This window comes from Tamandua tetradactyla, chromosome X (genome assembly GCF_023851605.1).
Source record: "Tamandua tetradactyla isolate mTamTet1 chromosome X, mTamTet1.pri, whole genome shotgun sequence".
NCBI lineage: Eukaryota > Metazoa > Chordata > Mammalia > Pilosa > Myrmecophagidae > Tamandua > Tamandua tetradactyla.
Window position 1 is genome coordinate 124129384 of NC_135353.1, and position 25940 is coordinate 124155323.

General features: G+C 39.0%; 1 protein-coding gene across 1 annotated transcript in view; it reads left to right on the top strand.

The window, feature by feature from the left end:
- Positions 1 to 4071: 4071 nt before the first annotated feature.
- Positions 4072 to 25940, top strand: part of ZNF674 (zinc finger protein 674) — a 33780-nt gene continuing 11911 nt past the window's right edge. The window contains 4 exon segments of the mRNA XM_077146379.1: positions 4072 to 4134; positions 6805 to 6849; positions 13095 to 13221; positions 13533 to 13625. Of these exon segments, the coding sequence (XP_077002494.1) occupies positions 6835 to 6849; positions 13095 to 13221; positions 13533 to 13625 (235 nt within the window). The 5' untranslated portion in view covers positions 4072 to 4134; positions 6805 to 6834.

The following is a 25940-nucleotide window of genomic DNA, read 5'->3' on the forward strand; positions in this document are numbered from 1 at the left end:
AAGAAATAGAAGTGTCTTTCAGGCCAATTAGCTCAGGACATTCTGCTGCAGTTTCATCAGGTGAAATAGGATTAGTCGCTCCAGACAGAGGAGTTAGGGCTTTTTCCCCAGGGGGAGGTGGTTACAGGGTTAGCAGGCAGTGAAGGGTTAATCTCGTTAGGTGGAGGTTGAATGGCAGACTCCTCTGGGGAGACTGAAGGCTGGGAACCTTTTTTCTCAAGGCAGGCTGGAGGTCTGGAAGCTCTTTTCTCAGGGCAATCCATTACAGGTCTATTTAGCAAAGTCTCAGCAGATTCCAGGGATCCTGTCCCCCCATGGATATCATCAAGTCATATATCACCATCTTACATTTCAGGATGCACTGTTTTCCAATCAAAGCCATTATTTTAACAGCAGACTTCCTGCAAGGTTGGGATTTTAGTTTACATTGTAAATCTGCCACTCGCACAATGAGGCTCTGAGTCTGGTTTTTAAAGATCTCAAGTCTGTGATCACAGGAAATAAGATTTTCTTTCAGGGCACACGTAGAAACTTTTATATCATTCATACATCACTTAAGGTGCAAATCTGAACTCTTCAGCTCATCTCTTTCCCTCATGACTGTATCCAGCATATCTAAATACAATGAGCCAACATTATTTGTGTTAGTTAGATTCAGTTATCAACTTGGCTAGGTGAGCATACCTAGTTTTGTTGCTGCGGACAGAAGCCAATGGTACGTGAACCTCATGTGTTGCTCATTACATCTGCAGTTGGCTGGGAGGCGTGTCTGCTGCAATGAGTGACGTTTGACTTAATTGGCTGGTGCTTAAATGAGAGAACGCAATGTAGCACAGCCTAAGCAGCTCAGCGTTCCTCATCTCAGCACTAGCAGCTCAGCCCGGGCCTTTGGAGATGCAGAAAGAAGTCACCCTGGGGAAAGTTGTTGGAACCCAGGGGCCTGGAGAGAAGACCAGCAGAGACCATCCTGTGCCTTCCACGTAAGAAAGAACCTCAGTGGAAAGTTAGCTGCCTTTCCTCTGAAGAACCAACAAAATGAATCCCCTTTTATTAAAAGCCAATCTGTCTCTGGTGTGTTGCATTCCAGCAGCTAGCAAACTAGAACATTATTAAACCTCTGAATTCCACAAAACTCTGTAAAGGTGTAAAAAACATTCTCACTCATAGACTTGCCTTGTATAAGCATACAGTTATCAGAATCTAATGGTGATATTTTGAGTATCTCTTTTGCCATCTCACCCCATTGACTGTCAGTGCCATCTTGATTATTGGAAACAGAGTCCTTAGTGCCTCTGAGTCTAGTCAGAGTAGAAAACCAATTTCAAAACCCATTTTAAGATTTTTGTTTCTCAAGAACTACTCCTGGTACCAAGCTGGGTTAGTCAGGGTTCTCTAGAGAAACAGAACTGACAGGAGAGATTTGTAAATATGGGACTTATAAAGGTGTCTCACACAACCATGGGCATGGAAGATCCGAAAATCTGTAGGGCAGGCTGTGAAGGGGGTGGCTCAAGTGAAGGGTCTGGACAGACTCCACAGGAGAGGCTTGCTGGCTGAAGAAACAGTGAAAGAGTCTCTCTTTTCCCTTAAAAACCTTCACCTGATTGGATTATCTTGTTGGGGGAGACATGCCTTAGTTGATCGCAGATGTAAACAGCCACAGATGCAATCAACTGACTAATGATTTAATACATCAGCCTTCCTGTTTATCAACCAGCCACGAAATATCCTTGCAGCAATGGTCAGGCCTGTGCTTGCCTGACTAGACAACTGGGCATAATCACTTAGCCAAGTTAACACAAGAACCTAACCATGACAATATGTGTATTAGTTTGCTAAAGCTGCCAGAATGCAATATATCAGAAATGGAATAGCTTTTAAAAAAGGAATTTATTAAGTTGCAGGTTTACAGTTCTAAGGCTATAAAAATGCCCAAACTAAGGCAAAGATACTTTGCTCAAGAAAGGACAGTAGGTCTGAAACACCTGTGTCAGCTAGCAAGGGATGTGGCTGGCATCTGCTGGAGTCTTTGGCTTTTCATTTCAAATAGCTTCCCTGTGGGCGTTTTCTTTCTTCATCTATGAAGGCTCTTTCAAAATGGTTCCCTCTTAAAGAGTCCAGAAAACAACTCCACTTTGATTGGGTAGAGACACATCTGCATGGAAACCATCTAATCAAAAGGTCCCACCTGCAATTAGATGGGTCACATCTCCATGGAAACAATAAAAAATATCCCACCCAGCAATATTGAATGAGGATTAAGGAACATGGTTTTTCTGGGGTACAGAACAGTTTCTAACTAGAAAGTATGCTAATGGCATCAGCATGTCCCAATGTTCGGAAGAGTAAAATGGAAACTGCCATCATTTATCAGGCATCTGCAATGGGCCAAGTCTTGGCCTTGGGTTCTATAGATGTTGCCATTAACATTCACAGAAGCCATCTATGCCAAGTGGTTCTGTGGCTATGGTATAGAAGAGGGACTGAAGCCCAAGAGGCCAGTAATTGGTGGAGTTGGAATCCAAGCTTTCTCTTCAATGGATTGGAAGATCCCAACAGCCTAGGCAGAAAGTGATCTTGGAAAACCCCTCAGCATGTCTTGCCTTCTGAAGGTCAATGTCATTACTAGGAAATGCTGACATTGCATGAGCAACAATAAGGTACCCCTTCCCCAGGCCTAAGCCAAAGTATCCAGCACTTATTTTGCAGAATCTGGATATGGGGAGAGTTTGGCCAAGACCACAAACCAGGTGTTTCTTTACTGTCCTCAGGAGTCTGCCATAGTATTTCTATTAACCTCCTACCTTGTGAAAGTGATCTCTGAGAAGAAGGTTATCAGGTCAAATCTCCTCTACAAAAGAATAGGTGGGTATTTCCAAACCCAGCTTTCATTTTCACATGCACACAAAATTCACAATACAACATTCACATGCCCAAAAGAAAAGAGGCTCTTTTCCTGAGACTTCTGGACATGGCTAGCAAAAGGTCGCTTGCCACAAGAACTCGGCCTTAGGTGGTAGGTTTGATCTGTGACTCATTCAAACCACCTAGGGAATGCAAGTTAATCTGTAGAGAACAAAGGGAAAGAAAAGGAAAATCAACATGATCAAGTGAGAGATTAAACGTGTGATCAATTCCATGATTGTTTTTGATACATGCGCCCGTGAACAGAGCCTGGCATGTGTTGGTCCCTGCACAGGAGGTATTCTAGTGTGTCTTAGACGGCTGAGACCCAGCTATGCCTGGCCCAAGAGGACCTGCTAGGTGACAAGGATGGTGGAACAAACCCAGAGTGCACACTTGGCCTCTTATCCTAGACTCTGACAGGAAAGAAAAAACTTTCTTCAAAGGCACACAGGCCTTTTTTTGGCAGGTTATACTGCTACTGGCTGACATTCTCAGAGAGAACAGTTATCTGATACCACTTTAAGTTTTCAAAAAAAAAAAAAGGAAAAAACAGATTCTCCTGGGCTTTTAGGGCCCCAGGAACTGGAGCTCCTCAAATAGTTACAAGACAATTAAGCAATGGGACTTCCCCCCCTTAATTCTCTAGGCTGCTGACCCTCCTACTCAGCTCCAAAGGCTCTCCAAGACATTTCCAAAACTCAGCGGGACCCCAGCTCTAAACAGGCTCAGGGTCTGAAATCAGACACCTGCTCTGTACGGAACTAGATGCCATCAAGATGGTCGCGCCCGTTGTGCCGCTATTGACGGACCCGTCGCGGCTATTTTTCTTCCTATTCCAAGGAACTGATGGAAGCGGAAAGCGTGAGGGCGCGAGGAGCAGGATCGCTGCAATAGTCCACTCTGAGTCGGCTTGCTCGCTGCCTAGAGACGCCTCCCCCCGTGTTCCGTGCGACTCATCACGGAATAAGGCCTCAACAGTGTATTTGTCCCTCCTTGGACGCCGCCATCTTGCCTTAGGGCAAACTCCGTCGGAATCCTTGTTGTCACACAGAAAGATATTGGCTATTGGCGACGTTGGGGCTACAAGCGGTTACTGCGCTTGCGCAGAGCTCTGGCCTGGGGCTCCTGGGATCTGAAGCGGAAATGTTCTAAGGCCCTGGGACAGTGGCTGGAGTTCAGACTGGCTGTGGTTATCAGGTCCTGAGATTTCTGGTTCTTGGTAGCCAAGTAAGGGCGGGAGTGTTAGGACGAGGTGTTGATGACGGGTTTGACTGTGTAGGATCGGAGGGGGAGTGGGGTAATTGCTTAGCTCCCTTGTGAGAGTTGAATGACAGGGGCATGGTGGTGAGTGTTCGTGGGTGGGGCTGCGGGGTGGCGATTGATTGATTCATTCATTCAGCGAATATTTATTGAGTGCCTAGTAAATGTCAGACATTTACTAAACACGTTCTAAATATTTTACTTTAATTTTCACAGTAGCCCTGTGATATAGGTACCAGGATTAACTTCACTTCATAGAGCGAAATAGGCACCGAGAGGCTTGGTAACCTGCCCAAAGTCACACTGCTTGTAAGCCAGAATGATCCTTTGTCTTTCTTTCTGTAGGACATACCCCTTTCTAACATACCCTATAATTTATTTTCATATTTATTGTTTGTTTGTCTTGTCTGCTGGAATATAAGCTAAGCATGAGCGGGGAATTGTGATATTTTGTTCACGGATGCATTTCAAACGCTAGAACGTTGGAAACAGGCTCATAGTGGGTACTCAGTACTTATTTGTTGAATGAATAAAAATGGTATAGCAGGTAGTCTGGTTGGTTCCAGAGCCCAGACTCTTAGGAAATAACACAGTGCTTAGCACACTCCCTGGGGATAATTGAGCCTTTAATCAGTATTAACTCTTAAAACTAGAATGAAGACCTATGCCTCCTTGAGTAAGCAGCTGGGTTTTACTTAACTCCTCTCCCTGGAAGATAGCTTAAGTAGTTCCTAATTGAATCTCACTGTGGGGTTAATTGTCTTTTCAGAGTTGGAGTGCATAACTGAGACCTCTGCTCACCTCCTGCAGACTCCACCTTATCTATCTCTACCTTAACTAAGTAACACAGTTTTCCTTAGTCTACATAAGAACCAGTCTGAGTCCTCAGAAGGAGGCTAGTTCAGAGGCAGAGATCTGTGATGTGGTGATGGATAATGGCTGCAGCTGAAGTGAGTTTGTCTCTGACTTGCTCTGCCTCAGTATGAACAAGAGAGCTCCTCTGAGGTGAATTGGAGGAGAGGCCCCAGCCCAGAGCTTTGACCAGAGGAGGGAGGGGACTGATAGGCAGCAGGTTCTGAAAATGGTGGGCCATCAGTGGCCCCTGATCCTCCCCCCAGCTGAGAGAGAGCAAGGTCTTTGTGCTGGCCAAATCCAGCTACCATCAAGGACTGTGTGATGTGGTTAGTTTGTTTCCTCTTTTGGTGACAGAGGTGAAAGAGAAGGATGGAGGGTTGTCTCCATGGGAGAAGGTGCTCTGCTATAGTATCTGCAAGGGCAGGATCAGGCTGGGAAACATCACCACCAGCCACAGAGGACACCATTATGCTCCCTTCTTTTGTCATTGGCTTTTTCTCGATTTAGTTAGTTCCACGGCATCAATATCCTGTCTGCCTTCAGGGTAAAGGCTGAATCCTCCTCCATCCTGACTGAAGTGCATGAAAATATATATTTTTAATTTCTAGTTCAGAGTAGTCTCTAGGTGTGCTGTCATCTAGCTCTGCTGCTTCATTTTCATGGTTAGTGAAACCCGGCTTGAGAACATGACTAGTTAAGCTAGCCATTGCTGAATCTTGTTGTCAAGATGCTGCCGCAGTGATTGCTGCGGTATAAAATGGTTATTCTGCAGAAACACTACTCCCTAAAACTTTTCTTTTGAAAAACTGCCAAACTCGGAAGAGTATGGCAATCAAATTGAAAAATCACGAGAAAAGAGGAAGTGATTGGGCAGAAACAGGGTAGTGATGAGGCCAGTGAATAACGGAATGAGTGTGTGGGAAAGTACAATAGTTTTCAGCTGTAAATATAACTGGGCTCTTAACCACCCTCTACCACTCTCTCTCTCGTCCCTTCCCCCAGCGTTCTGAGCCTTGGTTTGTTCTCCTTCCATCAAATCATCTCAAGCTATCCATTTCCTTCTGACTTTGCTGAGGACATCTCTAGGACTTAGTGTGGTAATAAGTGATTTGTGATAAACGTCAATATTCATTTTACTAGTAATTAATGTTCATCGTTAGAAATGAGATGTAAATAAAAGAAGAAAGTGAAATCACTGCTCAAAGATAATATCAACATATTAAGTGCTCTTCTGGATATCACGTACATATGTTTTGCCTCATAAAAATGGGATCGTGTTTGCATTTGCTTCTTTGTATCTACTGTTAAACATTTTAAGATATGAAAACAGAATTCATAGCATTTTTAAAGCCTGGCAGTATTCCTCTTTTAGTATGTGTCATATTATTTAACTAAGGTCCCTTTGCTGAACATTAGTTTGTCTACAAATTTTTGAATCTTGGAAACAACTACAGTTAATGTCCTTGCAGCTTTGTGCACATTTATGATTGTTTTGTTATGATAATTTTCTAGGAATAGAATTCTTGAAATAAAGGAAATATGTTATTAATGGCTTCTGAAGTAGGTGTCATTTAGCACAAGTCATACATCTGACCAGTAAGAGAACAAAATTTAATGTTCAAAATTTGCATGATCTTAGCAGAGTCCCAAGGGAGCAAGCTGGATCTTCCAGACCATGTTTCCAAATCATTGTCCCTTGTGTGCAAGGAGTTCTCTAGGCTGGTGATTGTGGTCCCATGGCTGTACCCACTGATCTCAATTCTCCTAATTCTGCTTTCGTAGATCTCCTTCCATTCTCCAGAGCAGAATACAATGGCCTTGTCCCAGGTGAGTTCCTCATTTACCCCCCCACTTTTTTTTCCCAATGAACTTGAGGCAGCTTTTAGGAATCTGTATTGTAGACCTAAAAAAAAAATCTATAGTCCCTGCTGTTCTGGCTCTTTTCTATTCAACCTGTAATCCTCAGGTTTCTTCAGTCTTTCCCCTCTTCACAAAGAAAGAGAAGGTTGGGTGGGGGAGGAGAAAGAGAGAGGGAGAAAGAAAGGGAGAGAAAGATGGAGTGACAGAAAGATGGGCAGACAGAAAGTGGAAAGTCAAAAATAGACGGACTGAAAGAAAGAAAGATGGAAAGTAAGGAGTGAAGGAAGAAAGGAAGGCACAGAGAGACTGATAGAAACAAGAAAGAGGCAGTTAGAAAAAAGAGGAAGATAGAAAAAGCTAGAGAGGAGAGAAACATACATACCTCTCTCATCTACTTCATCCTCTGGGAACTGTACTTTATCTTTTCTTTAGTTCCAGTTCACCTTGTTCTTTTAAATTATGTTTAACATAATTCATGCATAATGCTTTATTGTGAATACAAATGAAAAAGAAGCCAAAAGATCCTTATTTCTTCTTCAAGTACCACATTCTTTCTCTGAGATGCCCACTGTTAGCAGTTTGGTATAGCTAGTATAGATGCATTCACATTAATAAAATTAACCCAAACCACTTACGTATGTCCTGTATGTGTGTGTGTGTGTTTTTCACAAATAGCATCATACTCCCATACCCATCCTTTTTTCACCTGATTGTATTCTGGATGGTGCTCCTTTTTAAGAAGTAAAGATTATTTCAGTTCTGTTTCTTAATATGATGCATCATTTAGTTATCCCTTGATGGACATTTAAAATTTTAACATTATTTTACTATTATAGTGCCTCATGAAGTTTTCTGTATATATATTTGTTCTAGTGGAGGTATTTATAGGGGATACATCTAGAACCAGATTTTTGTATAATAGGTATTCACATTTTTTTTTTTTTTTTTTTTTTTTTTTTTAAAGGAAAGACAGAGAGAAGGAAGGAAGGATAGAAGGAAGGAAGGAAGGAAGAAAGGGAAACATTTTTAAACATTTTCTTGTTTTATTGTATTCTGTTTCTCCGTTTTTGTTACATGGGCTGGGGCCGGGGATCGAACCGAGGTCCTCCGGCATAGCAGGCAAGCACTTTGCCCGCTGAGCCACCGCGGCCCGCCCGGTATTCACATTTTTAACTTGCCATCCCGAATCCTGGACTAATTAATACCTTCACAAATTTTGCAAGACTAGATAATTTCTATATTCCAGATTTCCAGACTCTGAAAGATATAAAGGTACCCAATTTATTTTATGAATCCAGTTACCTTATATTTGATGAAGAGACTATCAGAAAGAAAATTATAAACCAGTTTCACTTTAAAATACAGATGCCAAAATTCTAAAAAATATTCTGAATAGAATATTGACAAGTTAAGTGAGCCTTTTTAAAGTAATATGTACATATGGTAAAAAAGTCAAAAGGTTTGTTTAGCAAAAGATGAAAAATAATTCTCCCTCATCCATCCCCAAGTCTCCTTCTTCAATTTCCTATGTATTCTTCTGAAGATAATGTCTGTATACCTATCACCTAGATAAACTAATTTGTTTCCTTTTTTAAACAAATTAGAACACATTCTGGTCTTTCTTTACCTTTTCTTAACTTAATGGTCATTCAATTTCACTGCCTACTACCCAAAGTTTACTTAGCCTCAGCACTGTTGCCATTTTGGGCCAGAAAATCCCTTGTTGAGGAATGGGGTGGTCCTAGGCATTACAGGATGTTTAGCAGTATCCCTGGTCTCTACCCTCTATATTCCAGTCACCACTCCTAAACCTCACCCCCAGTTGTGACAACCAAAAATGTCTTCTGACATTGCCAAGTGTCTGCTGGGGACAAAATCACCAAAGACCTAAAACTACCAGTCTATCTATTTATAAAAATGGCCACTTTATTCTCAATTGGGTTGAAATACCATTATTTTATTTACCTGTCTCCCAGTTATGGACATTTAAGATATTTCTAGTCTCTTGCCACCATAAGCAATGTAGCAGTGACTATCCATGTACATTCCAGGTTATATGAGTGCAAGAATAACTGAGAATAATTTTCTAAAAGTGAAATTTCTAGGTCAAAGACTATGTGCATCTGGAATTTTGATTCAAGATTGTCAAATTGCCTGCAATTTTCACTCCTAAACCACAATATGATGCTTTTCCTCATAAACAGGTGATCGTGCTGTTTATCCAGCTGTTTTATTTTTTTAATTTTTATGATAAAACAACGTACAAGCACATACATTCTTAACATACAGAGATTTCATACATGGCGTACAATCAATGGCTTACAATATCATCACATAGTTGTATATTTATGACCATGATCATTTAGCTGTTTTATTTTTGCCAAAGTGAGGGGAGAAAATAGCAGTACATTTTAACTTATATCTCTTGAATTGAGTGGAGTATCTTTTCATATTTTCAAAAGCGATTTATACTTTTTTCTTTCAAAAGTTTATTCAACTCATTTGCCTGTTTTTCTCTTGGGTATGAGATTACTTTGATTGCTGGACACCAGTTCTTTTTGTTAAGTTAATAAGACCTCTTTCATATGTTATAAATAGTTTTTCACAGTTTTTTTATTTGTTTTGAGTTGGCTTATCATATAACTTGGGAAGTAGCTACCTAAATTGTTTAATATGTTCAAATTTAACAATTTTTGTGGCTTTTAGATTTTGTGTATTGCTTGAAAGGCTTCTGAGAGTCAAGATTATAAAAATGACTTTTTGGTTATATTGGAAAAGGTTGGGGTTAGTGAATGTTGGTGGCACAAGTGAATCTCCATCTGAATGGGAACAAAGTTAAACTCTCCTATGTTATATGAAAGTAAATTCCAGATGGATTAAAAAGCTAAATATATATTTTAAAAATTAGATGAGAATTTACTAGGGCATTTGGATAACTTTTCAGTGTAAGAAACATTTTTAATAAAGATGGGAAACCAAGACACTATAAAGGCAAAGGTCATCGGACTAGAGTGCATTAAAATGTTAAAATCTACAGTCAACAGACATTTCAGGCTAGGAGAATTATACATGCAGTGCATATGATGCACAGGATTTATTTACAGAAAATGTAAAATGATAAGTAAACAGACAAATAATGTAGTAGAAAAATAGAGTAATTACAGGACAGGAAGTTTGTAGGAAGGAAGGTACATCAATCATAGGAAAAGATGCTTACCATCCCCAGGTTTCAGGCCAGAATACCTGGGCTCATTTTTATTCCTCCTTTTCTGTTGCATTCCAATGAATGAAATCAGTCTCTGTCATTCCACTAAACAGTTTCTCTTCCTTACCAACTTTCTAAAACGTATATACTGTAAAATCAAACTTGTGCATAGGTTGTTTCTAACAAAAACAGGGACATACTATTCATATTCTGAAATTTGTTTTTCATTTAACGAAAGTATCATGAACATCCTTTCATACTAGTCAATTTTTTTAATGGCAGTTATAATTCCGGATGATAGGTGTAACGATTTAACCAGTTTTTTGTTGATGGACATTTAGGACTTTCTCCCCCTAGTTTTTGCTAATACAAATAATGCTCTCTTGAGCATCCTTATGTGCATATAAATATTTCAGAAGACTAGGGCCTTAGAAATGCAACTGTTAGTTAAAATATGAGGAAAATAAATTAGATATGTATTGCCAGGTTACCTGTCAACCAACCTTATATGAAAGATCATTTTCTAATACTCTCACAAATACTGGCTCTTTTCTATCTATGTTTATCAATTTCATAGATAAAAGAGAGTATTTTATTGTTTAATTTGAATTTTAGTAAGGTTTAGAATCTTTTGTTCATGTGTTTATAAGAAAATGGTATTTTTGTTGCTATGAATCTGTGTCCCTTCTGGTTGTTCTTACTGAGGTATAGAGTAAAATTCTAGGAAGGGCATTGCTGTTTTAAAGGGAATTTCTTTGTAAATTTTGATGTTTGTTAACCAACTACTCCCCTCAAAAAAACAGTTTATAGCTTCTTTGGTATTTTTCTGTACACTTGACTGTAGTAGATATTATCAATCTTATTGATGCTTAAGAATTTGAAGCATGATAAGTAGTATGCTATTATAAATTTATTTCACATTTCTTCAGTTATTAGGTTGTAGCCTAATCTGTTAGAATTTTAGTGCATGAAGGAAGACCACTGTTATATATATTACAATTTCCCCCCCACTTTTGCTATTGATGTTTGATGACTTTTGCCATTTGGCAAAATGGTTTTCTTTTTGCCATTTAAAAAATACTAATGGTTATGTAGTCATATTTGTAAGTCTTTAGCTGTGTATCTTCTGAATTTGGGAATGCCTTAGAAATGCTTTCACCACCTCAATATTATAATAACATTTTAATTATTGATTTTATGATTTACTCATACACATTTAAATCTCGAATCGGTCTCTAATGTACTTGGAACCAGAGTGAGATAGAAAATTCAGTTTTGTGGTGGTTGTTCTTTTCCCCTTAAATGCCAAGCCAAGCCATGTTTTTATAATGATATCTTTTTCTGCAGTGGTTGGAGATGATACTTTTATAATGAACTATGTATTTGATTTATTTCAGACACTGGATATGTAGGATCTGTTAGTGGTTTTTACCTTCCACCATCATCATTATTATTGATGTATAATATTGAGTATGTAGTTAACAACTCTTTCTCTTTCCCTCTGGTAAAATGACCTCGGGTTTTCCTGCTTTTAGTTTTAGGTTCCTGGAAACTTAGTAATGGTGGAATGACAGCTGTATTACCAGGCAACATTACTTACGGTAAAAATGACCCCTAATTGGCAGTAAAAAAAACTGCATCTGGACTGAGAGGACTTGAATAAACTATAAATAGCTGGTGGGAAGCACTGAGTACACTGTAACTTTTGTTACTGGGCATGTCCTTTGCCAGGATCCTGGAAGCCATGCCTGCCTCTGTTACAAGAGATATTAGCATATGGAGCAGTTTAGAGCTTTTAAGCCAGGTGGCTCCCTACACTAAGCAGTGTGCTCTTGTTCCCTGGTACCTAAACTGTCGTTTAGAGGGGGAGGGAGGAGTTCAGAGGGCAGTGGATTGGGCTTTGAATAGCTCCTGGATTGCTCAGAGAACTCCTGCTGAAGAAATATGCCTGACACTGCCTTTCTGGCACACAATATTTCCTGTCTTATATTCTTCAGAGCAAAGTAAACTGGTGCCTCCCAGGTATGGCTATTTGGGTCCTGTGTGTACAAAATGTCTCTTTGAATTTAAGACTACCAAATGTGAGTAAGACAGGATAAGAGCCAGAGTATAAATAAATGGGTTATTGGTCATTGATAGGAATTAGGGCATTCACCAGAATTGAGTCCTTGTTTGGTGGTGACAAGGACCAAAACAGATCTTTTCTCTTTTCCCTCAATCTGCTGACCAGGCCAGGCACAAGCTCACCAACTTTCATTCTTTCTCTCATAATTAATTAGTTAAGATTAGAACTGTTTGTTCTACCTCTACATCCCCTAAAAAGCCTTCTCTGTCAGCCCCAAGCAGAATTGCTTGCTTGCACCATGTTGTACTACCTTTACCCAGTGTTACAAATGTCATCGACCTTGTAAGGCAGGCCTTTGTCCCTCCCTTCCTTCTTTCCTTTCATATATATGTTTGCAAGTGTTGGCTTTTATTTCACTCTATTAGACTGAACCTCCTTGAATGCTGGAGGTGTATTTTATTAATCTTTACCTTCCTGGAACTTACCAACTTGGTCTCCTCCAATGAATATATGTTGAATGAATAAATATCTAGGGTAATATATTTCTAACACCCTATTTCTTTGTCCTAAATACTTTCAAATAATTTCAGTAACATAAACACTATATAAAATATGTCAAATTCTGATCAGGGTACAAGATGAGAACAAGTTTACACAGAAAGGCAGTACAGTGTGGTGTTTACAAATATAGACTTGGAAATCAGGCCACATGGGTTTGAATCTGTAATGACTAGCTGTGTAACCCTGGGTAAATTACCTTACATTCCATGAACCTTGCTTTCCACATCTGCCATGTATCTCTAGGGTGGTTGTGAGTTTCAAAAATCTCTAAAACATGGAAATGGGTATGGGGAACATAGTAATCACTCCATGTATGTGAGATAATATGTCCTAGTCCCTTGTACTGAACACTTCGAGCTAAAAAAGAATGCGCTGTTACAGGAATCATTGACATTCAAGGATGTGTTTGTGGACTTCACCCTAGAGGAGTGGCAGCAACTGGACTCAGCTCAGAAGAATCTCTACAGGGATGTCATGCTTGAGAACTACAGCCACCTGGTCTCAGTGGGTAAGGAACCACTCAACAGTATGACTTAGAACCCAGTAGTATCTTCCTCTCCAAGTGCTATGAGCTCAGAGGCTTCTGAAACCCTTCATGAGTATGGGCTTAAGTGTCACGGTCAAGAGTTCATAATCCCTTTGGATAAGGGGCAGGATGGTTATGCCCTTGCCTTCTGTGTGACTGTTCTATATTGAGGCCTAGTAGCTCTATTCCTTGGCACTCAGTGAGCCTATACTATATCAGCCTGCAAGAAAGAGCTCAGTTCTGGAATGCCTTCAGCACTGATAATGAAGTCGTGTGTCATTTCCCCTGAACAGGATATCTAGTTGCCAAACGGGATGCAATCTTCAGGTTGGGACAAGAAGGGGCCTGGATGGCAGATGGAGAAAGCCCAGTACAGAGCAGTCAAGGTGAGCCTGTACTTGGCAAGTCAAGTTGGGGGAAAGAAGACTCTGTTGGTCTCTTAGAGGCATGTGCTGAGGAGTTCTTCTCAGAATCTTCAGAATTTTGGGAATGATTCAGGTCTGAGGAAATGAGCTGTTTCACAGCCAAATGTTGCTTCCACCTGTCATCTTCTTACAGTCTCCATGTGTTTCCTTAGGATTAGACAGATTGTGGCCACTATTTAGATTCCATTGCTACCTTCTAGCATCCTGGGTTGCTAGTGAGAAGTGTCAATCCTACTTGCATTCCTTTCCCTGCCCTCCTTTCAGGGCACCTTTATGATTTACCCCATTGCTTGGGCTTTTGCATTTTCATCAAACTAGGCATAGGTGTCCATTTTCCTTCTTTATCTGGTGTGCTGTAAGCCCTTTCACTCTGAAACTTTGAGTCTTTTTTCTCACATCAAGGAAATTTTCTTATATAATTCATTGGGTTGGGTGTGGACAAAAAAGCTTTGATGATGATCTTTAACTCTACCAGGTCAGGTACCCACCATGTTCTTGTCTGCCCTCACTTAGTAGCTAAACAGAGTAAACCTTGACACACTTTTATCTGTTTTCTCTTTTTATTTCTTCTAAAAAATCTGACTTGATTCCCCCTTTTATGAGATTCCACCTCTTATCAATACTTCCCATTCAACTATTTTGCTTTTTGTTTTAGGTCTTTATTTATTTAAAAAATAAGTGAGTTGAGGGGAATTTGCGCCTCTGGAGGAATGCTTTAGTGGAATGTATTTCAGTCATGGATAGATCTATATGCTTTTTCCTTTTTTTTTTTTTTTGTTTGTTTTTGCTCTGGGCACTTACAGAGTTCTAGAAAATTCAGGTGTTGATCTGCTTCTTTGCTGTCCTCATTCACTGTACCTACTCAGTGGGTCCTTTTGGAGAACTATTGCTCCTCAAAATGTGAGTGTGGTCTGTGAACCAGACACAGGAGCATCCCCTGAACTCTCATTATTAATACAAAATCTCAGCCCCACCCAGCCTTCTGAATCAGAGTCTACATTTGAACAAGATCCCCAGGGATACTCAAGTTTGAGAAGCCCTGCTTTGTGGAGCTGAGTTTTAGACCTCAATGAGACTCTGGCCTGCTGTTCCACAGGTGACTCCCCGAATGGCTTCTCTAGTGCCCACTCCACCTTGGCAAACTGGTCCACAAACTGCTTTGAGTTCCCTGGACTGGCATGTGGGGCTCCCGCCTCTTTGAGGCTTCTCCCAGGAATGCTTTGATTTGTAATTTCCCCTTTATGGATATGTACAGTGCCATATCTGCTGCCTTGTGGAAATTTATCAGGATTCCTGCTCTGCTGGTAGTATACTTGCTCATTTCCAGTGATACATACTGTGGAACATAATGGTTGTGTGCCACTGATTCTTTACTCTCATTTCAGTTGTATCCTAGAGGGGAGGAAAAGCAAACCCAAGGACACAGCTCACACTCTTGAATCAGAAGTCTCTTATATTAAAAAAATCAGTGTATTAAAAGTAATACCTGTGCATGTTGGTGAAAGACCGAAGATCAGAATATGAGCAAAAATAATCTCAGAAGTATTCCTAGTCCCTTTTCCCAAGGACAACCTCTTCTAAAAGTTTCTATTTTTTAAATTCTTCTGATGAGCACCTCCATGTGTCTTGGTAACAACTTCAGATCTCTTTTTCTCGAATCTCAATTTTATCTCCTGTTTTAGTTTCCTGACTGCTAAAACAAAGAGCATGCAATAAATTATCTTAAACAATGGAAATTTATTAGCTCAAGATTTTGAGGCTGGGAGATGTCCAAAATCAAGGCGTCATGAAAGCCGTGCTTTTTCTCGGAAGACTGGCATTCTGGAGCTAGCTCTAGTGATCCTTCATCATTTGATGATTCTTTACCCTTGGCTTTTCTCTCATGTGGGCAATGTATATAGTGGCGGCCTCTCATGAATTTTCTTCTGCGTTCTATTGACTTCCAGCTCTAGCTTCCCCACCTGTGGCCTTTTTTATAAGGCCTTCATTAAAAGAACTAAGATGCATCCTGATTCAGCTGGATCACACCGTAACCAGCATAACCTCATCAAAAGTCTATTTTCAAGGGTTTACACCCATAGGAATGGATTAAAGTTAAGAACATGTTTTTTCTATGGTACATAGCTCCAAGCCACAACATATCACCTCTTAAGGATTTAGTCACTTACACTATGGCCCTTTGCTCCCCAGCTCTTCACATAGTTTGATTGTTCAATTATTATTTTTAGTTCTTTTATTGGTTACATTTGTAACTTAAATAATATACTTCAGCTTCTTTTGTTCATTCCATACTGTAACTTTCTTTTTTTAAACCTTGCATCTTATTCTTCCTTATTCTGTTGTGGTGCTGGTAGAAGACATTCAATAAATATTTCATTGTTTTGAAACTCAGTGACTGAGGAGGGCAGTTTGCCATTCATCACCACACCTAGTGGTTAAAAGCTTGGATTTTGGAGCTGCACTGCCTGGGTTCAAGTTCTGGTTTCTTCACTTACTAGCTGTGCTGGTCTGAATCTATGGTGGACCCCAGAAAAGCCATACCCTTTGATCCTCATTTAATATTGCTGGGTGGGAGCATTTTGATTGTTTCCTTGAAGATGTGACCCACCCAATTGTTGGTGGTAACTTCTTTTTTTTTTTTTTTTAAAGGAAAGACAGAGAGAAGGAAGGAAGGAAGGAAGAAAGGGAAACATCTTTAAACATTTTCTTGTTTTATTGTATTTTGTTTTTCCGTTTTTTGTTACATGGGCTGGGGCCGGGAATCGAACCGAGGTCCTCCGGCATAGCAGGCAAGCACCTTGCCCGCTGAGCCACCGCGGCCCGCCCTGTTGGTGGTAACTTCTGATTAGATGATTTCCATGGAAGTGTGTCTCCACTCACTGAAGGTGGAGGTGCTTGCTGGAATCCTTTAAAAGAGGAAACATTTTGGAGACGGTCCCTTTTTTGGTAGAGCCACGTGAAAGCCAGCAGATGCCACCATGTTCACCATGTGCCCTTCCAGCTGAGAGAGAAACGTTGAATGTTGTCGGCCTTCTTGAACCAAGGTATCTTTCCCCAGATGCCTTAAATTGGACATTTCTGTAGATTTGTTCTAATTGGGACATTTTCTCGGTCTTAGAACTGTAAACTAGCAACTCATTAAATTCCCCTTTTAAAAGCCATTCTGTTTCTGGTATATTGCATTCTGGCAGTTAGCAAAGTAGAACACTAGCTATCACTTTGAACAAGTTGTTTATCCTCCCTTTGCCTGTATATAAAGTGGAGGTAGTGATAGAACTTACATTATTTTCAGAATTAAATGAGCTGATGCGTGTAAAGCACATAAAATGGTGACTGCTATAGAGGAAACTCTCAGTAAATGCCATCACTCTTTTTATGGTTGTTGTTATTATCCATTCATGGTTTTTTTTTTAAAATAATGGTTAGAAACCTGGGATAGATCATATATTACCTATGGAACTCTCAGAATACTTATAAGTAGGGGCCCCACCCTCTACAAACAATGTTTCTGTAGGTGCAGTATGGCACCTGGTTATGTGTATTTTGAGAAACACTCCAGATAATTCTGATGTCCATGCCTAGTCAAGTTCTATTGCTTTAAATATCCCCTGAGAGGAGTTCTAAGGAAATGAGAGACAGAGGAAGATAGTCACCTAGGAGCATGGCACTGAAGTTGGAAAGTAAAGATGGGAACACATAGAATCACTGTTAGACAACTTGTAGCACACCCTGGGGAAGATCAGAAAGCAGCTTGATTTTCTCCCCCTATTCCTCTATATTTAAACTTGATTCATGGACTGTATTTTTTTTCCCTCTTTTGTTCATTGGATGAAATCTCTGGCAGGTAATATATCTTTACTGATTATATGGAAATGATAAAAATCTTCTAGGAACTTTTAATCAAAAGAGTAGCCTTCTTGTAGTAATAAAAACTTTCTAATCCCATGTAGTAGTGAAAATTCTGGAGTTCATTTAATATTTGTTGATCTTTTCACAGATGGAACTTCTAGATTAATTAATTTTCCTATTTCCTATTTTGTTGATTTCTGGTTTTATTTTATTTCATTTCATTTTTTTCTACTTTGCATTTCTTTAGCTTCTTTTTTTTCCCTAACATTTTTGTTATGAAAGTTTTCATACAGAGTAAGCAAAAGAATTGTAGATTGAACACCCATATAACCACCCCCTAGATTCTGTTATAAACATTTTGCTGTATTGGCTTTATCTCATTTCTGCCTGTCTGTCCTTCCGTTAATGTCTTGTTATTTTTGTGATCAACTTCAAAGTTAGTTGCAGAGATTAGTACAGTTCACCCCTAAATAACTCCACAGGCATCTCATTAACTAGAGTTCAATATTTGTTTGCATTTTTTAACATTAAAGTTTGTTATTTTAGTAAAAGAAAATGATTCAATAACACCATATGATCTCTGACTGTGTGTGGTAATGTTTTAACTTAATTCTCAGTATGCATTTTCCATGTATTGTCATTTTAATGCTGATGTCACTACCTTCTTTTTTTCCATTAGATTTATTAATATAATTTACATACCACAAAATTCACCCTTCTTAGCTATATGTACAGTTCTATAGTTTGACAAATAAATAGTCATGTAACCACCACCACAATGAAGATATTGAACATTTTCATCTCCCCAAAAAGTCCCCTTATAGTCTTTTACAGTTACATCCCTCCCTGAACCTCCAGATCTGATCATATTTTTTGTTTTTCTAGTTTTGCCCTGTGCTGGTTTGAAAGGATTCATGTACCCTATAGAAAAGCCATGTTTTAATCAATCTTGTGGGAGCAACGATTTTTTCTAATCCCTATTCAGTACTCTAGGTTGGAAACTTGATTAGGTTATCTCCATGGAGACGTGATTCAATCAATCGTGGGTATTAAACTTGTTTAGATGGAGACATGTCTCTACCCATTCTACATGAGTCTTGATTAGTTTACTGGAATCCTATAAAAGAAGAAGTATTTTGGAGAAAGCTTCAGAACGCCATAGAACCACAAAGCAGAGAGTCCACCAGCCAGTGACTTTTGGAGATAAGGAAGGAAAACGCCTCCTGGGGAGCTTCATGAAACAAGAAGCTGTAAGAGAAAGCTAGCAGACTTTGCCATGTGCCCTTCCAGCCAAGAGAGAAACCCTAAAGTCATCAGCCTTCTTGAACCAAGGTATCTTTCTCTGGATACTTTAGATTGGACATTTCTATAGACTTACTTCAATTTGGACAATTTCACAGCCTTAGAACTGTAAACTTGTAACTTATTAAATTCCCCCTTTTAAAAGCTATTCCATTTCTGGTATATTGGATTCCAGCAGCTTGTGAACTATAACATGCCCCTTCTAGAATGTCATATAAATGAATCATGTAATATGTAGCTTTATATGTCTGGCTTTTTTCACTACTTTAATGCTTTTTATATTCTTCTATATTATGGCATGTCTCAGTAGTTTGTTCCTTTTATAAACTGAGTAGTTTTCCAGTATGTTTATCAGAGGTCTTTGTGTAGATTTGTGCTTTCACATCACTTACACCAGATACAAGAGATACATTATGCTTAGTCATATTGTAATTGTACGTTTAACTTTACAAGACCCTACCAAAGTGTTTTCCAACATGGCTGAACCATTTTGGTTTCCATCCAACAGTGTATGAGATCCCAGGTGTTTCACATCCTTGCCAGCACTTGTAATTGCTGGTCTTTCTAGTATGTGTGCAGTAGTATCTTATTGTAATTTTTAATGATTAAAAATGTCCTTATTCACAACTATATGATTTACCTAGAAAATCCCAAGGTAACCACACAAAAGCTAGTAGAACTAATATGTGAGCTCAGTAAGACCCCAGAATGTGAGATCAATATACAAAAATGAATTACAGATTGGGTGGGCCACAGTGGCTCAGCAGGCAGAGTTCTCGTCTGCCATGCCGGAGACCTGGGTTCAATTCCCAGTTCCTGCCCATGTAACAAAAAAAAAAAAAAAAAAAAAAAAAAAGAATTACTACAAAGTTGCAATGACCAGTTCTTTATCTTCCTTCCCAAACCATATGCCTTTTACTTCTTTTTCTTGCCTTATTGTATTGGTTGGGATATTCAGTAAAATGTTGAATAGGAATGGCGAGAGCAGAAATCCTTGCCTTATTCCTGATTTTAGGAGTTAAGCGTTCCCTCTCTCATCATTACATATGATGTTCTCTGTTGGATTTTTCATATGTGTCTTGAACTTGAGGAGGTTTCTTTATATTTCTCGTTTTCTGAGAATTTGATCATGAATGATGTTGAATGTTGCAAATGCTTTCTCTCCATCAATTTGGTACAACAGTTTGTTTTCTCCTTTTAATTGTTAATTTGATAGAATACATTGATTTGCAAGTATTGAACCATCCTTATATTTCTAGGATAAAACCCACTTGGTCGTTGCACATTACTGATTTTTTTGTCATTGCTAGATTCAGTTTGCTTATATTTTGTTGAATATTTTTTGCATATATGTGTATGTGGCATAATCATCTGTAGTTTTCTTTTTGTCTGTTTTTGTCATCAGCATTATCCTGGCTTCATAAAATGAGTTGGGACATGTTTCCCCCCTCCTGTTTTCTGACAAAATTTATCAGAGAAATAGCATTATTTCTTTTCTTACATGTTTTGTAGACTTTACAATGAAAGCATCTTGCCTGAGAGTTTTCTTTGTGGGTGGGATTTGAACCATTAATTCATTTTTTAATAGTTATAGGGATATTCAGATGACCCGTTTCTTCTTAAGTGAGTTTTGGTAGTTTGCAGCTGTGAAGGAATCTGTGTTACATCTAAACTATCCAATTTTTGATAAAAAGTTGTTTCATAATATTTTGCTGTTATCCTTTTAATATTTGTAGGATTTATAGTGTTGTTCTCCATTATATTCTGGATATTGATAATACGTGTCATCTTTCTTTTATGGATCTGTCTGGCTAGAGATTTATCAAATTTGTTGAGCTTTTCAGAAAGTCCACTTTAATTACATTGCTTTTTTCCTATTTCCTTGATGTTTTGGTATATTTTTGTTATTTTTAATCTATATTGAGAATTATATTATAAATAGAATAGCTTTTAGAACACATATATACATTTTTAAAAATTTTAGTGCAATTTTATTGCTATGTATTCACATACAATGTAATCATCCAAAGTGTATAATCGATGGTTCGCAGTATCATCATATAGCTGTGCATTTATCATCACGATGGACTTTTTTTCCTTTTTTATGAAAAATAACATATACAAAAAAGCAATAAATTTCAAAGCACACTGCAACAATTAGTTGTAGAACAGATTTCAGAGTCTGGTATGGGTTACCATTCCACAATTTTAGGTTTTTACTGTCAGCTGCTCTAAGACACTGGAGACTAAAAGAAATATCAATATAATGGTTCAGCAATCATACACATTTGTATGTATTTGTATTTACCCTTTCCATATAACTCTACCATCTTCTTTGATCTTTCTCCCACTCTGTAGGGGTATTTGGGCTATGCCCATTCTAACTTTTTCATGTTTGAAGGAGCTGTCGATAATATGGGATCAGGGAATGGAACTTGTTGATTTTCTGGAAGGACTGGGCCTATACATTATAATAGGGACCCATCTGGGGGTTATAACATACATACATACATTTTTAAGAATTACACAGCTTACATCAGAGTAATCACCACTCAGCTTGAGAAAAAGAACTGTACCCCTCCCAGACTGTATCCTCCTACCTCTCTTCTGGATTTAACATCCATCCTGAATTTGAGAATAATTATTTACTTGATTTTTGTTTCAGCTTTGCCATCTGTTCTAGTTTGCTAGCTGTTGGAATACGATATACCAGAAATGGAATGGCTTTTTAAAAGGGGAATTTATTAAGTTGCAAGTTTATCGTTCTAAGCCTGTGAAAATGTCCAAATTAAAGCAAGGCTGTAGAAATGTCCAAATTAAAGCAGCAACAAGAGGTTACGTTCACTCCAGAAAGACTGATGAGGTTCAGAGTTTCTCTCTCAACTGGAAAGGCACACGGTGGACGTAGCGACATCTGGTAGCTTTCTCTACAGGTTTCTTGTTTCATGAAGCTCTGCCAGGGGTGTTTTCCTTCTTCATCTCCAAAGGTCTCTGGCTGCGTGGGCTCTTGTGGTTCTCATGGCTCTCCAGCTTTCTCCATAATGTTTCCTCTTTTAAAGGATTCCAGTAAACTAATTAATCAAGACCCACCTGGAATGGGTGGAGTCACATCTCTAATCAAAGGTGAATATCCACAATTGGGCATGTCATATCTCAGTGGCAATATTCTAATCTAGTTTCCATCCTACAACATTGAATAGGAATTAAAAGAAAGGGCTGCCTCCACAAGATGGATCAGGATTAAAACATGGCTTTCCTAGGGTCCATAATCCTTTCAAACTGGCACATTCCACACACTGGACCCTAAAAAAGACAGTTTTTTCCCATATACAAAATATATTTATTCCATCACAATATCAGAAAGCCTTAAACCATTTCAGTAACAATACAAATACCATACAAGGTTAAAACCAGTACAAGATCACATCAAAGTTAGTTACAGGCATAATCTGTCTAAAGCAAAATTCTCCTCTGGCTCTATATCTGTAAAACCGTCCAAGTTTTGTATGCCCAAACATACAAAACATCCTTTGTATGTTAGCAAGCTATTTGTTGCCAACATACAAAGGAATGCACATCTGGTGAGTGTGAATTGGTATTATACTGTAATTTTTATCTTCCTGATTACTGGGAAAGGTGTTCATCATTCTATACATTACTATTTGGATTTCTTCTGTGGTTTGCTTATTCATATCCTTTATCAGTTTTTTTTGTTTGGTTGGGTTGTTTGTCTTTTCTTATTGATTTGTAGGGATTCTTTATATATTCTGTATTTCAATTTTGTGTAGAATCAATATCTTTTCTTAATTTTGATTGTTTATAGTGTTTTTTAAGTAGAAGTTTTAATTTTAATATAATCAAATATCAATTTTTATGGTTTGTGACTTGTGTAATTTTAAGTAACTTTTTCTAGATAAGCTCATTAAGGTGTTTCCATATAATTTTCACCCAGAATTTAAAATTTTGCTTTTTACTTTCTTAAAATCTGTCTGGAATTTTTTTTTTTTACATGGGCAGGCACTGGGAATCGAACCCGGGTCCTCTGGTATGGCAGGTGAGCATTCTTGCCTGCTGAGCCACTGTGGCCCACCCTGTCTGGAATTTTTTATGTATCTTGTGAGGAAGAGTTTTAACTTTGAAAAATCCTTTCCACAGTAATATGCAGTGTTCTTTTAGTCATATATTAAGTTTCCAAATACCTGTGGGTCTGTTCCTAAGCTCTATTTTGTTTTATATGTCCAATTGTTCCTTCACCATTATGTTGTTATAACTTTTTACTAATGAGTTAAAATACATGAAGCACTTAAAACAGTGCCTGACATTAGTGAATGCTATGTAAATGTTAACTATTGTTGTTCCATTTTTATTGTTATTGATGTTGCTAATAGCTGGTAGGATGAATCTCTCTTATCTTTTTGACATTTTGGTCTTCTCTAGAAATTTTGGAATCATTTGTTGAGTTCCACACAAAAAAATCCTGTTTCGGATTTCTTTTGCAACTGTATTGTCCTTGGAGATGAGTTGGGGATACATTGAGGTTGCAGCTAACTTTCCACTGAGGGTCTTTCTTACGTGGAAAGGCACACGATGGTCTCTGCTGACCTTCTCGCAAAGCCTCTGGGTTCCAACGACTTTCCCCGAGGTGATTTCTTTCTGCATCTCCAAAGGTCTGGGCTGAGCTGTGAGTGCTGAGATGAGGTATGCTGAGCTGCTTAGGCTGTGCTATGTAGCGCTCTCTCATTTAAGCACCAGCCAATTAAGTCAAACATCATTCACTGCAGCAGGCACACCTCCTAGCCGACTGCAGATGTAATTAGCAACAGATGAGGTTCATGTACCATTGACTCATGTCCACAGCAACAGAACTAGGTGCCTTCACCTGGCCAAGTTGACAACTGAATCTAACTACCACATGTCCACCCCTTGTCAACTTGGCAACTACTTGCATCACCTTAAACAGTATTAAAGTGAAAAAAAATTCTCTTCTGGCTGTGGACCTGTGAATCTCAAAACAAGTTCTCTGGTGCCAATATGCAAAGGAGGATATTCACAGAATACAGGTTTTCATTTCCATAGGGAAAAATTGGAAGAAACACAGATGTAAAACCTGCAGGGCAAACACCATCGGATTTCAAAGTCTGAAAGTCATTTATCCATCATCTTTAGAAAGTGGCAGTCCCACCCTTTCCAAGGGTCTATGCAGTGGCCTGCCTCTTTCCGAATCAACCTCAGGGAACATTGAGGAGACCAGCCTTTTCTCAGCTCCACTCTCTCCAGGCATCAGGGCCACCCCTGGGCTCTCTGCCATTTCCAGGGCACACGCTCAACCCCTCCATGTGGTGGCAGCCGGGCTCTCCCCAGTCCCCCAGGGAGTATGCTCTACCTTCTCCAAGGCCTGAGGCTGCACAACTCTTCCACTGCAACAAGGTGGGAGACTCATCCTCACCCTTCAGGGTAAACTCACCCTCTCCATGTATATGGTTGGGTCCACTCTCCTGGCCGAGGTTTCTTGGCTTCCGACCTGAGCTTCCATAGTTCTCACTCTGCAAACTCCAATTTGTCCCTTTGTGTCCCCCTTTGTCCAGACTGGCAGTGGTTCCGTTTACAACCAACATTCTCTTCAAGCACTCCAGGACTTCTCCATAATTCTCTTCACAGGTCCTCTAAAATCTTCCCTTTAGCCATCCAAAAAACCATTCCAACATATCTGGTATTTGCAAACCGCAGCAGCACCCCACTCCTGGTACCAAATCTTTTCTAGTTTGCTAGCTGCCGGAATGCAACACACCAGAAACACATTGGCTTTAATAAAAGGGGGTTTATTTTGTTAATTCTTCAGAGGAAAGGCAGCTAACTTTCTACTGAGGTTCTTTCTTACGTGGGAAGGCACAGGGTGATCTCTGCTGGCCTTCTCTCCAGGCCTCTAGGTTCTACCAGCTTTCCCCAGGGTGATTTCTTTCTGCATCTCCAAAGGCCTGGGCTGAGCTGCGAGTGCTGAGATGATGTATGCTGAGCTGCTTGGGCTGTGCTACATTGAGCTCTCTCATTTAAGCACCAGTCAATTAAGTCAGAGTCATTCACTGCAGCAGGTATGCCTCCTAGCCGACTGCAGATGTAATGAGCAACAGATGAGGTTCACATACCATTGGCTCATGTCCACAGCAACAGAACTAGGTGCCTTCACCTGGCCAAGTTGACAACTGAATCTAACTACCACACCACCTTTACACTATTGAGTTTTCCTGTCAATGAGATCTTATTCAGCTTTCCTTTTATATTATTTAATTATCTTTTGAACTTCTCTTCTGAAAAATCTTGCACATCTTTTGTGAAATTTTTCCTAGGTACTTCTTAATTGTTGTGTAATTAGGCTCTTTTTTTCCTACTATGCTTCCTAATTTGTGAATAGCAGTGTATGAGAATGTTAGTGATATGTATATATTCATCATGTGTACAGAAACCTTTCTGAATGCTTTTATGTAATAGTTTTTGGATTCCCTTGGGTCTTCTGGTCTTCTATATAAACATATGTCTTCATAAAGGCAATTTGATCCTTTGCCAATTATATATTTTATTTCTCTGTCTTCTCCCATTGTATGAGTCAGGACTTGTAGTACAGTGTTCAACAGATGCAGTGACAGTGCGCTCCTTGTCTCTTCCTGAATTTAATGGAAATATGATGAGGGAGATGATAGTGGCGTAATGATAGGCAATATCTGAATGTTTGCTGTGTGCTACAAATACACTGTTCTTTATACTTTCCATATATTAAATAGTTAATCTGCCCCGCGACACTGTAAAATATATTGTGTTGTTATCCCCATTTTACAGAGAAAATTGAGACCCAGGGAAGTGACATAACTTCTAACAGTTTTACCATTAAGTGTACTACTTACTGTAGTGTTTTGAAAGATTCCTTTCATCAAAAGCTCCATTTGTGTTCCTAGTTTGCTAAGTTTTTAAAATCATAAATGAGTGTTGAATTTATCAAATGCTTCTCTTCTGCATCTATTGAGAAACTAATTTTTTCTCCTTTAGTCTGTTAACAGTGAATTACCATAATAGATTTTCTGACAGGCTGTTCTTGTATTCCTGTGCTAAATTGTACTTAACTGTGAAGCATTT